Genomic DNA, 13,843 nt, shown 5'->3' with positions numbered 1-13,843 from the left:
TTATATCGTATAGCCATAGTAGTGAGCAATTTCCATCTCTCTTTCCCTCTCAATGAAAAACTGCACTCTCCCCAAAGAAGTGTATTTGGCAGCATTCTCACGCTCTTGTTGAGCCTTCTTTTTCATGGCTTCCCGCTCTGGCCTCTGCTCTTCCGTGATGGGAGTTGACATTACTGGCTCAGGAACATTGGGTTTCCTCCATGGAATTGGTTGTAAGGCAAAGTCTTGGAGCAGATATCGGTTTTGAGGCTTGGGCGGTTGGGACTGGAGCTTGTTCACAAGGGTGGAAACAGGGCCCCGCTGTACAGAAGTGCAAGATGATGTTGTGTAGGCTGCAGGCCTAGAGGCAGCAGACTGAGGGACACTAGGCTGGGTAGAAGTGGTGAAGCCTGAATGGATTGAGTGGGATACAGCTGGCTGAGCTGGCTTGGCAGGACGCATGAAAGATGTGTTGGCAGGAGCTGGTCGGCATTGGTTGACTGCCCTGGGTTGAGCTGAGCTGGTAGAAGCAGGCTGGGCAGGGTAAGCCACAGTGGGTCTACGTGAGGCCAGAGACTGTGGCCTGCGATATACAGGTCGAGGTTGAGGTTTCTCTGGGGACAGAAAAGGCAAAGGCACCAATTTAACCTTCCCAGGAGGTGGAAGCTCATGCTGGGATGGAGATGGACACTCTTTGTCAGCACTGATATCTGGTTTCTGGGCGCTGACTTGAGTTTTCTCAGGACCTTTATCATGGAACCAGGGTTCCCTATCTGGACAAGGACGGGGATCTTTGTTACTGCTTGAGTTTCCCAGGGCCCTGGAGGAAGAAAGCCCATTTTTCCTATCGTTCTTCTTCCCCAGTGCATGAAAAACCTGCACCGACTCCAGCATGTGCATGCCTAGATAACTTCGAGGCTTTTTAAAGGTCTCTTGGCTAAGCTCAGGTTGATTTCTCTTGCGCTTTGCCTTAGGAACCATTGGCTTCTCTTCTGTCTTGGCCTTGTTGCCTCCCTGCTTACAATCCTCAGCTTTCTTGGAGTTGTTTTCTCTGCTCCTTTTGGTCTTTTCCTGCCCATGATCCTTAGCTTTCCTGTTCCTGCTGGATGCGACTTTCTTAGCTTTGCTGTTAGAATGCTTGGCTGTGTTCCCAGGAGACCTAAGACTGTCTGCATCACTGCAAGCAACTTCTCCCTCTAATGGGCACTGTGGGTGCTTCGGCTGCATTTTGGCCTTAGGAGTCCCATCAGGAGGCTCCGAGGCTTTATGTTTGTTCTTCCTACCTTGATTAGCATGCCCCTTTATGTCACTTGAGTTTACCTGCTCCTGATTCACCATGATGTCTCTGGTATCATTGACTTTTATGATTTGAGGACTTCCAGGTTGATCTAGGTCTTTGAAGGAACTGAAAAGATCAGGAGGGTGAATATCCCCCACCAGTGCAGTGAGGTCTGCAAAACCACTGCTACATTCAATCCCATTTACAAGTGTGCCTTGGTCCTCAAGACTCAGGCAACTCTTTCCCAGATTGATATGTTCAGAATGAGGCATCTCCTCTTGGTCCAGAGGACCAATGGAGGCCAGGAGCTGGTGGATATCAGAGATTTCTAAAGGGAGTAGTGGAGGATCCTGGTTTTCTACTGCAAACATATAGGCATCCAGAGGGTTTGAAAGCATGGCTTTAATCTCATCCAAACTGTTACTGTGAGTTTCTTCCTGGCATTGAGTTGGAGGCAATGCCATGAAATTAGTAGAGCTCTGGCCTGGAGTTATTATTGAAATGTCCTCAAGTTCAGTTGGTGGGTTACTCTCCAGTATTTGGAGATTGTGGATACTTCTGCTACTGCAGGATTTAGGGAATTCTGGAGATTGTGGCAGACAAAATGTCTGACTTGGATGTCGCAATCCCACGGAAGCCTCCATCCCTAGGGAAGTTTCCATCACTACAAAGGAATCAAGGAGGATGGTAAGTAGGATGCTCCCCCTACATAGCAACACAATAATCAGGGAACCTGTCAACTGTTGAGAAGGCATTTCTAGTAGCTCTTCTGAGGACCATGGACAGGCCTCGGTTAGGAACTAGGTGCCAACCCTTAGTTACAGATGATCACTGGATGTCCTACATTTGGGTTGGCAACATCATGGCAGCATGACTCAGTGGCAGCACTTTTGCCTCTTATGTGTGAAAGCCTCAAAAAATGTTTAATGAAGCCTATCATTCTAATGTAGCATCCTGTGAATTTTCTCTACTCTCCCGAGAATATATATACACTGAACACCATGAACTAGGAGAGGTTGGAGCTTTCTCATAAAATATTTGTCAACAGACCAATTTTGAGATGCCCACTTCACACAGGATCTCTGAATAAAAAGTTTAAATCCTGGATTTAATGAAGGATAAAGTAAACTGTCACTACCTTGGTCAGTTTTGAAGTATCTTCCTTAGACAGCAAAGCAAAATCAGGGAAATAGATTCATAATGTGTTGGTGTAGGGGGACTGATCTACCAAGGCATTGAAAATTAATCGCCTCCAGTGTGCTCTTGGAGGTCTCTTAAATGCATGGTGAATGGCCATTAGAGTACCTGCATTTTCTTCTTGTAGAGCCTGAAAATGCAAACTGTTGAATAAGAATAGGGGTTAAATTCTATATATCTGTAGACCCACAGCTCCTTGCTGCCTATATGACCCTCCTTTTGAATGCTGATCTTATTCCTTCACTGTGTTCCTCTTTGTACTCACCTTGAAAACTTGTTTGTGTGATAGGTTGAGTGGACACAGAGTAGTAGATGCCAGGGGTAGAGACTGATGGTAGGACATTTGTGGGCTGAACCTCTTTCAGCACCATCACCATTTCTGGTTGAGGGACAGCGGCCCTACTTACTGCATATGACACAGAGCCATAGGATTGCAGGTAGGGGCCAAGTTCTCCAGAGAGCAGAGGCTCCAGAGTGTTTTGATCATTGTAGTTGACCTGGCTTCCTTCTTGGTAGGGAAGTGATAGGGTATGTGCCTGATTTGGAATCTGAGATGCTGTCACCTGGACAAGCCTGGCCGTCAGTGATGGATACTCAGGGATTATGACATTGGCATCTGAAGGTGTATCATATTGGGCTGTCATAGACATGGAAGGAGCTGCTGTGTCCTGATCAGTGACAGTCAGAGTAAAGTCCCCTAATGAAGATGACTTCTTTTCAGCACCTCCTGTGATATCCCACTCAAAAATACTTGGATAGGAGGCAGGTGCCATGGGGATCTGGTGTTGGCTAGTAACCCCAGACAACATGTCTGTGCTAGAATGTTGATAAAGGTAGGCACTGCCCATGAGTGGCTGGAAGGAGGTGCCTGAGTTTGAAGGCAGTAGCCATGCTGAACTGACAGCTGGAGCAGAGACTCTGGAGAAGTTACATGCACTTCCTGTTAGGGAAGCTGCATTGCTCACCACAGGAAGAGAGATAGGCAGAGAATTTGCAGTTCCAAATACAGAAGAATTCTGGAAATTTTCTGTAGAAATAAAGGGTAATGTAAATATTGATGAGACTCACATATTCTTAAGATACTTGAGAAATGGTATTATCTTAATGTTGTGGCAGTCAGGAAGCCTCTAATACCAATAATCCTTGAGATCCCCCAAATCAAACCATTTAGCATGGCTGCAAGTGTTGGAGCAGTTTGGTACTCTGCTGATGAACTGCTGTTTCTCTCCAATTGGTTACGGAAGACCCAAGTGGTCTGAACCACACATTGTTTTCTACTCACGTCCTTCTCTCTGACCTAGCTTTCCCTTGAGCCTTCACTAATTTTGGCCCATGAAAATGCCTTTCAACAGAAGCATTTAGAAGTTAGAGAATGTCTAACAGTATCAGTTTTTCAAGTGAGTAAACCAAGGGTCAGGTAAGTATTATGACTTGTTCAATATCAACACCTATTTATGGAAACTTACTCCCTTGCCAGTACTCTATACTGTAGACAAATACCAGAAATCAGGAGAAATACGGTTTTGTTTTTTTCTCTGTTCAAAGAAAACAGTACTGATATCACCACTGTTTTCTTCAGCATCTCATTTTGTTTGTGCAGGTCATATGCCGTTTTCTAGAGTTTGCTTGTACCATCCAGGTGGTAATTTACAGGGCTATGGTTTTTGATATTCAAACCTGATTTCTAATCCAACATCTACATGACTAACTCAGAGTAGGTTTCTCTAGAAATTCTTCATATAATAAAATGTAATTTAAACTTTTTGAGCTTCAGGTTAGTCATGTTTAAGTGTTTACAATAACACATACAGTCATAATTCATCCATGAATAAAAGTGGCATGTTACATAAGATTTATATAGACTAAGATGTAGTAAGTTCTGGAAAGATAGAAAGGAAAAATGAAAAAAGCACAGAACTACAAAGAATACCTAGATACTAATGAAAATTGGGATATGAGGAAGTGTACCAACATAGCAAATTTACTAAGAAATGAAATTCCGTTATCATGCATACAATATAATGGAAGTCAGTGTTTCTCCTTTATTGTAGTGAATAGTGTTAATCAAAACACTGCCCAAAAGAAAAGGTAGTTTTGAATGAATTTCTAACCAGTACCTATAGACAGAGAAACTGTATCAATAAAAATTGTGTAATAAGCAGCCAATTTAAGTAACTGTAAACATTTAGGTGTCCACAATGTATGTATATAAATATTTCAAGAAAAATGTTTTTAATCTGGTTGCAGTGGCACACACCTGCAATCTCAGATTCTCAGAACGCAGGGGCAGGATGATCACAAGTTAGAGGACAGCCTTGGAACTTCAGTGATACTCATCAAAATAAAATTGAAAAAGGGCTCAGGATGTAGGTTAAAGGTAATGTGTCCCTAGGTTCAATCCCTGGTACTGCAAAACAAATGAAACCTAAACCATCTATCTTCTTCTCTGCTATATGCACAAACTGAAGCAAAATACCACTATGAATCTAGTCATGGTGGGTTGGACCTGTGGTCCCAGCACTGGATGCTGAGGCATTGGGATTGCTGGAGGCCAAGAATTCAAAGACAGTGTGCAAAATTTAGCAAGATCCTGTCTCAGAGAGAAACAAGATGTGCTGGGGATATAGCTTGTGGACGTATGCTTGCTTAGCATGTATGAGACCCTGTGTTCAGTCTCCAGTACTGAGGAAGAAAAAGGAAGGAAGGAAGGAAAGAAGAAAAACAAAGGAAGGAAGGAAGGAAGGAAGGAAAGAAGTGGGGAAGGAAATTTTCTACAAAGTAGATAATAAAACAAGAAATGTAATTTCATCTCTGATTGTTCATCTTCTTCTAAATATTACCCATACCATGTAAAAGTTATTAATCCCACTATGTAGATATTTCAATTAATATAAAACATTTTATGATAAACATTTGTTTTAAAAAAGCGGAATAATAATATGAGTGATTATTAAAGTTATATTTATCATCAAAATCTAGTTTATAATTATCTTTAACAAGAAAATGTTGTCCCTAAATTCTGAAAAAATTATTTCCACCAGAATATACTCATACAATTAAAACAAATTTCTATGATGTTCTATTTCTAGAACAGAAAATTCAAACTTAGGGCTTCCCACATGCTAAGCATGTACTCTACCACTGATCTATACCCACACTCAAAAACAATTCTTTGGACGTGGCTGCCCCCATTTTGAGACAACAGCCAGGCCCTGTAGGACCCCTGCCCGGACTGACTGAGCCCATCTCCAGGATCCCTCAGCCAGACCAATCACTCCCTGCCTCTGGGGCCTTCACATCAACCGACTGCTCCCTGCCGCCAGGACCCCCAGACCAACTGACTGCACCCTATCACCGGGACCTCAGACTGACGGATTGCACCCGGCCTCCAGGATCCTGCAACCACACCAAACACACCCGAACTCCAGGACCCCTGCCTGACCAACCACATCCCGTCTCCAGGACCTCCAGCTGACCACGTCCACACCCTGAGCTGTCCCCACTAGCCAACACATTTCAAAGCCAGAGCGGCCAACTTGGATAATCCTGGAAGCCTTAGCTCTGATCTTTAGATGGGGCAAATCCCATCCTGAGACGCCTGCTGGAGGCTTGAAGATCATTGTCAGGAACCTCTCATGCATCAGGCTGCTGAAGACTGAGAGGTTTCATTACTATATGACTGTTATACTGTAGATTTTCTTTTTTCTCCTTATTGAAAAATTTTAAGTTTTTATTTCTTTATTTTTCTTGCTCTCTTTTCCTTTTGTTTACCTGTTCCCTCAGTCTCTTTCTCCCTTTTTTGCATGCTAACATCCAATTTCTTTTGATTACACTCTCACCCTTTTATTATCTAGAACTTCTGTATATTCTTTCTTATCCCATTGACAGCCACATTCTACATCCCTCTGCATCCTCTTTGTCCTCCATTAGAAACTGCAGACCTTATTACAAATCTGTTTGTTTTACTGAAGATAATATTTGAACTCATTCGGTTAATTATGACAATTTTGTTATTGTCCTCATAGGGGCTATTTGATCTAGGATTGCATAGTGTCTGAATTGGGCACTGCTAATATTGATCTCCCCGTAAAGAAAAGGTTTGGAAACCTATAGGTCCACTATAAGCTTTTAGGGGGAAATCTGCAATACCCCAGATCTGCACTGCTAGAGGGGAAGATACATGAACAACATGAAAAAACAAGGGATGTAAATGATCCAAACAAATCTAGATTCCATAGTAATAGAATCCAATGACAGTATGTTAGAAGAAATGTCAGAAAAGGACTTCAGATTATACATGATTAAGATGATTCACGAAGCAAAGGAAGAGATAAGAGAGCAAATGCAGGCAATGAATGATAATACCAATAAGCTGACAGAGCACCTGCAGGAAGCAAAAGATCATTTCAACAAAGAGATATTGATTCTAAAAAAAAAAAACAAAACAAAACAAAAAAACAGAAATCCTTGAAATGAAGGAAAAAATAAACCAAATAAAAAACTCAATGGAAAGCATCACCAAAAGACTAGAACACTAGGAAGACAGAACCTCAGACAATGAAGACAAAATATTTAATCTTGAAAATAAAGTTGCCCAAACAGAGAACATGGTAAGAAATCATGAACAGAATCTCCAAGAACTATGGGACATCATGAAAAGACCAAATTTAAGAATTATTGGGATTGAGGAAGGCACAGAGATACAAACCAAAGGAATGAAAAACCTATTCAATGAAATAATATCAGAAAATTTCCCAGACCTGAAGAATGAAATGAAAAATAAGATACAAGAGGCATACAGAACACCAAATGCAAAAAATCACAACAGGTCCACACAAAGGCATATTATAATGAAAATGCCTAACATTCAAAATAAAGAGAATGTGAAGGCCGTGAGAGAAAAGCATCAGATTACGTATAGGAGGAGACCAATACAGATAGCAGCCAACTTCTCAACCCAGACTCTAAAAGCTAGAAGGGCCTGGAACAACATATTTCAAGCTCTGAAAGAACATGGTTGCCAACCAAGAATCCTATACCAGCAAAACTAAACTTCAGATTTGAAGATGAAATAAAATCCTTCCATGATAAACAAAAGTTAAAAGAATTTACAAATAGAAAGCCTGCACTACAGAATGTTCTCAACAAAATATTCCATGAGGAGGAAATGAAAAACAACAATGTAGGTCAGCAAAGGGAGGAACTACCTTAGAGAAAAACACTCAAAGGAGAAACCAAGCCAACTTAAAAACCAAAAATAAGTCAGATGACTGGGAATACAAATCATATCCCAATAATAACCCTGAATGTTAATGGCCTAAACTCATCAATCAAAAGACATAGACTGACAGAATGGATTAAGAAGAAAGATCCAACAATAGGCTGCCTGCAAGAGACTCATCTCATAGAAAAAGACATCCACAGACTAAAGGTGAAAGGATGGGAAAAACCCTATCACGCACATGGACTAGGTAAAAAAGCGGGGGTTTCCATCCTTATATCAGATAAAGGACTTCAAGCCAAAGTTAGTCACAAGGGATAAAAAAGGACATTTCATACTGCTTGAGGGAACCATAAATCAGGAAGACATAACAATAGTAAATATTTATGCCCCAAACAATGGTGCATCCCTGTGCATCAAACAAATCCTTCTCAATTTCAGGAATCACATAGACCACAACACAATAATTCTGGGTGAACACACCGCTGTCACCACTAGATAGATCTTCCAAACAAAAACTAACCAAAGAAACCATAGAACTCAATAACACATTCAATAACCTAGACTTAATAGACATATATAGAATATTCCATCCATCAACAAGCGGATTCACTTTCTTCTCAGCAGCACATGGAACCTTCTCAAAAATAGACCATATGTTATGCCACAAAGCAGCCCTTAGGAAATGCAAAAAAATAGAGATACTGCCTTGTGTTCTATCAGATCACAATGGACTGAAAGTAGAAATCAATGACAAAATAAAAAACAAATTACTCCAACACCTGGAGACTAAATAATATGCTATTGAATGAAACATGGATAACAGAAAACATCAGGGAGGAGATTAAAAAATTCTTAGAGGTCAATGAGAATGATGATACAACATATCAAAATCTCTGGGACGCTGTGAAAGCAGTACTAAGAGGAAAATTCATTGCATGGAGTGCATTCCAGAAAAGAATGAAAAGTCAACAACTAAATGACCTAACATTACAGCTCAAAGCCCTAGAAAAAGAAGAACAGAATAACAGCAAAAGTAGTAGAAGACAGGAAATCATTAAAATCAGAGCTGAAATCAATGAAATTGAAACAAAAGAAACAATTCAAAAAATTGACAAAACAAAAAGTTGGTTCTTTGCAAAGGATGAATGATATCGCTAATAAGTGAATGATGACACATAATGGGAGGTGGGAGGGGTTAGTGTTAGGGTTAGAGTTAGGGTTAGGGAGGGGGGCAAGAATGGAGGAAGGACTGAATAGAGGGAAAAGAGGGGTGGGAGGGGTGGGGGGGAAGGGAAAAAATAACAGAATGAATCAAACAACATTACCCTATGTAAATTTATGATTACACAAATGGTATGCCTTTACACCATGTACAAACAGAGAAACAACATGTATCCCATTTGTTTACATAAAAAAAAGTTGGTTCTTTGAAAGAGTAAACAAAATAGACAAACCCTTAGCCACACTAACAAAGAGAAGGAGAGAGAAAACTCAAATTAATAAAATTCGTGATGAAAAAGGAAATATCATGACAGACACCACTGAGATACAGAACATAATGAGAAGCTACTTCGAAAATCTGTATTCCAACAAAATAGAAACTACCGAAGACATTGACAAATTTCTAGAGACATATGCTCCTCCCAAACTGAACCAGGAGGACATGCACAATTTAAACAGATCAATATCAAGCAATGAAATAGAAGAAGCCATTAAAAATTTACCATCCAAGAAAAGCCCAGGACCAGATGGAATCTCAGCCGAGTTCTGCAGGACCTTCCATGAAGAGCTCATTTCAATACTTCTCAAAGTATTCGGGGAAATAGAAAAGGAGGGTACCCTACCAAACTCATTCTATGAAACTAATATCACCCTCATACCCAAACCAGGAAAAGACACATCACGGAAAGAAAATTTTTGACCAATATCCTTGATGAATATAGATGCAAAGATCCTTAACAAAATATTGGCAAACCATATCCAAAAACATACTAAAAAAATCGTGCACCACGATCAAGTGGGGTTCATCCCTGGAATGCAAGGATGGTTCAACATCCATAAATCAATAAACATAATCCATCATGTCAGTAGACTTAAGGATAAGAATCATATGGTTATTTCAATTGATGCAGAAAAAGCGTTCAACAAAATATAACACCCCTTCATGCTCAAAACACTAGAAAAAATAGGGATAGTAGGAACATACCTGGAACATTGTAAAGGCTATTTATGCTAAGCCCATGGCCAACATCATTCTTAATAGAGAAAACCTGAAACCCTTCCCTTTAAAAAACGGGAACAAGACAGGGATGTCCTCTTTCACCACTTCTATTCAACATTGTCCTTGAATCTCTAGTCAGAGTAATTAGGCAGACTAAAGAAATTAAAGGGATACGAATAGGAAAAGAGGAACTTAAACTGTCACTATTTGCGGATGACATGATTCTATATTTAGAGCATCCAAAAACCTCCTCCCGAAAACTTCTAGACCTCATCAATGAATTCAGCAAAATAGCAGGCTATAAAATCAACACACATAAATCTAAAGCATTTTTATATACAAGCGATGACACAGCTGAAAAGGAAATGAGGAAAACAACTCCATTTGCAATAGCCTCAAAAAAAATAAAATACTTGGGAATCAATCTCACAAAAGAGATGAACGACCTCTACAATGAGAACTACAGAACACTAAAGAAAGAAATTAAAGAAAACCTTAGAAGATGGAAAGATCTCCATGTTCTTGGATAGGCAGAATTAATATTGTCAAAATGGCCATGCTACCAAAAGTGCTATACAGATTCAATGGAATTCCAATTAAAATCCCAATGATGTACCTTACAGAAATAGAGCAAGAAATCATGAAATTCATCTGGAAGAATAAGAAACCCAGAATAGCTAAAATAGTCCTTAGCAGGAAGAATGAAACGGGGTATCACAATACCAGAACTTCAACTATACTACAAGGCAATAGTAACAAAATGGCATGGTATTGGCACCAAAATAGACAGGAAGATGAATGGTACAGAATAGAGGACACAGACACAAACCCAAAAAAATACAATTTTCTCATACTAGACAAAGGGTCCAAAAATATGCAATGGAGAAAAGATAACCTCTTCAACAAATGGTGCTGGGAAAACTGGAAATCCATATGCAACAGAATGAAACTAAACCCCTATCTCTCACCCTGCACAAAACTCAACTCACAATGCATCAAGGACCTTGAAATCAGACCAGAGACCCTGCATCTTATAGAAGAAAAAGTAGGTCCAAATCTTCAACTTGTTGGCTTAGGATCAGACTTCCTTAACAGGACTCCCACAGCACAAGAAATAAAAGCAAGAATTAATAACTGGGACAGATTCAAACTAAATAGCTTTCTCTCAGCAAAGGAAACTATCAGCAATGTGAAGAAAGAGCCTACAGAGTGGGAAAAAATCTTTGCCATGCATACTTCAGATAGAGCACTAATTTCCAGAATCTATAAAGAACTCAAAAAACTCTACACCAAGAATACAAAAAACCCAGTCAACAAATGGGCTAAGGATATGAACAGATGCTTCACAGAAGAAGATCTACAAGCAATTAACAAACATATGAAAAAATGTTCACCATCTTTAGTAATAAGAGAAATGCAAATCAAAACTACACTAAGATTCCATCTCACCCCAATTAGAATGCTAATTGTCAAGAATAGAAGCAACAATATGTGTTGGAGAGAATGTGGGAAAAAAGGTACACTCATACATTGCTGGTGGGGCTGCAAATTAGTGCAGCCACTCTGGAAAGCAGTGTGGAGATTCCTTAGCAAACTAGGAATGGACCCACTATTTGACCCAGCTATCCCACTCCTTGGCATACCTAAATGACTTAAAATCAGCATATTACAGAGATACAGCCACATCAATTTCATAGCTGCTCAATTCACAATAGCCAGACTGTGGAACCAACCTAGATGTCCTTCAACTGATGAAAGGATAAAGAAGCTGTGGTATATATATACAATGGAATATTACTCAGCTATAAAGAATAATAAAATTATGGCATTTGCAGGCAAATGGATGAAGTTGGAGAATATCATGCTAAGTGAGATAAGCCAATCTCAAAAACCCAAAGGACGAATGATCTCACTGATAAGCAGATGATGACACATAATGGAAGGTGGGAGGGGGCAAGAATGGAGGAAGGAGGGACTGTATAGAGGGAAAAGAGAGGTGGGGGGGTGGGGGCAAGGGAAAAATAACAGAATGAATCAAACAACATTACCCTATGTAAATGTATAATTACACAAATGGTATGCTGTTACTCCATGTACAAACAGAAACATGTATCCTATTTGTTTACAATTAAAATAAATTAATATTAAAAAAATTCTTTGTATTGTAGATAAACCAAAAATTACTTTAGATAAATGTGAAGTTAGAGATATGGAGCTTGAATTTCATTCTTACATAGGTCTTTCTTTTGATTCTTAGGTTTAAAAAAAGTTTAATGAATATTTGTATATACTCTTTTTTTTGTATATACTCTCTTGAAGAAATAAAACTATTGTACAAATGTACAACAGCTTCCGCTTGAAAACTATCACCACAAGAATGCGTCCTTTTGATGCAGGGTAGGGCACATCATTTTAAAAAAATCATGTAGTTTAAAAAGCAGAGTAATATAGGACATGGAAAAGTGCTATTTCCTCAGGCATGTCTGTACCACTTTCATCAGCATGTTTAGAGGAAGACTCATTTATAAAACATACTTTAAAAATGTTCATGTTCAAACTGTCTAGGTCATCTGTGTTCAAAGAGGCCATAAAAAAACTCCAGAAAACCCAATGTGTGTTTTCTGAGACACTGCTTTCCACAGTGATGCCACAATTCTACCCTTAGTTTCCTTGCTAGTCCATTAATCTAGACATTCTCTCAACCAGCCTCAACTGTCTGGTGGTGGGAAGATTCCCCTATATACTATCTGCATCTGTTTAAAATCTTTGTTTCTCTTGCACATTCCATCCCAACAATCTTTTTTTTTTTTTTTGAGACCATATCCATGCTCTTCATCTCTTCTATTCTCACATTTTCTTCTCCCTTATTTTGATATTTTCTCCCCCCACCAAATTCCTGTTGCCCTGTGCTTCAACAGTCCCAAATTTCCTTGCCCTGGAATATCTGCCTCCTTACAGCCCTGTCCTCTCTCCCTTCTCCCTAGTTCTCTTTTCACCTAGTTTAAACAGAAAACTCCAAAACATATGGCTGTCCCTTTTTGAACAGCACTAAATTTGAAATACTGAGGTGGAAGTACTGGTGGAGGGATGCTGTTCCAGATGAAACCGCTTGGTACACAGTGTGAGTTTTCTTCACCACCTCAGATTTCTCTCTTTCTGTTGAAAAGAAGACACTCCCCAGATCAGATTTCATTCTCTATAAGCATGTCCCTTAAGACTCAATATTAGAGGGGTTGTGGCTCAGTGGTAGAGCACTTGCCTAGTATGTGTGAGGCACTGGTTTCAATTCTCAGCACCACCTATAAATAAATGAATAAAATAAAGCTCTATCAACATCTAAAAATATTTTAACAAAAGACTCAATATTAGAAAAGGAAGGGACCAGTGCACGAGCTGTCTGTTATCCTCATAGAGCAGATGAGGAAACAGATTTTGTGAGAGACTAAATGATCATCCATCCCACACCTAGTACATGTCAAAGTGAAAACTCAAAATAGGTCTCCAAATTTCTACTTCCATCCTTTTCCCTATTATTCTAAGCTAATTGGACTCCACTAGTACATTGAGGCAGCAAAAAGTCTAATGATCAACTTTTAAAAAGTTTCTTTCCATACCTGACATTGCCAGAGAATAGGTGACATCAATTGCAGATACAAAGGATGAGGATGTCTGGGTGACTGACTAGAGATTGCATGCTTCCCAGTGTAGAGATCACTGGTCACTGGACACTGGACACTGGACAGTGGTCATTGGTCACTGATGACTGGTTACTGGTCACTGGTCACTTGCGATGATCCAAATTTGTTTACAACTCCATGGAAACCCTAAGATACTACCAGGTGGCAGTAGGTTTGGTGGGAGAATGATGTCACAAAACAGGCAGTTTAAAGATATGAGGTAGCCAATAGGAAGGTCAGATTTCCAAGCAGTTGGTGGGATTGGG

General features: G+C 39.7%; 1 protein-coding gene across 1 annotated transcript in view; it reads right to left on the bottom strand.

The window, feature by feature from the left end:
* The window catches only part of LOC124962836 (uncharacterized protein C2orf78-like), a 32,305-nt gene continuing 18,462 nt past the window's right edge, over positions 1 to 13,843 (bottom strand). The window contains exons 2-3 of the mRNA XM_047522129.1: positions 2,721 to 3,482; positions 1 to 1,922 (exon numbers count right to left, since the gene is read on the bottom strand). Of these exons, the coding sequence (XP_047378085.1) occupies positions 1 to 1,922; positions 2,721 to 3,482 (2,684 nt within the window). The remainder of the gene's footprint in view (positions 1,923 to 2,720; positions 3,483 to 13,843) is intronic.

Source organism: Sciurus carolinensis, chromosome 13, assembly GCF_902686445.1.
Source record: "Sciurus carolinensis chromosome 13, mSciCar1.2, whole genome shotgun sequence".
Lineage (NCBI taxonomy): Eukaryota > Metazoa > Chordata > Mammalia > Rodentia > Sciuridae > Sciurus > Sciurus carolinensis.
The sequence above is the reverse complement of the archived record's forward strand: the minus strand, read 5'-3'. Positions and strand labels throughout refer to the sequence as shown.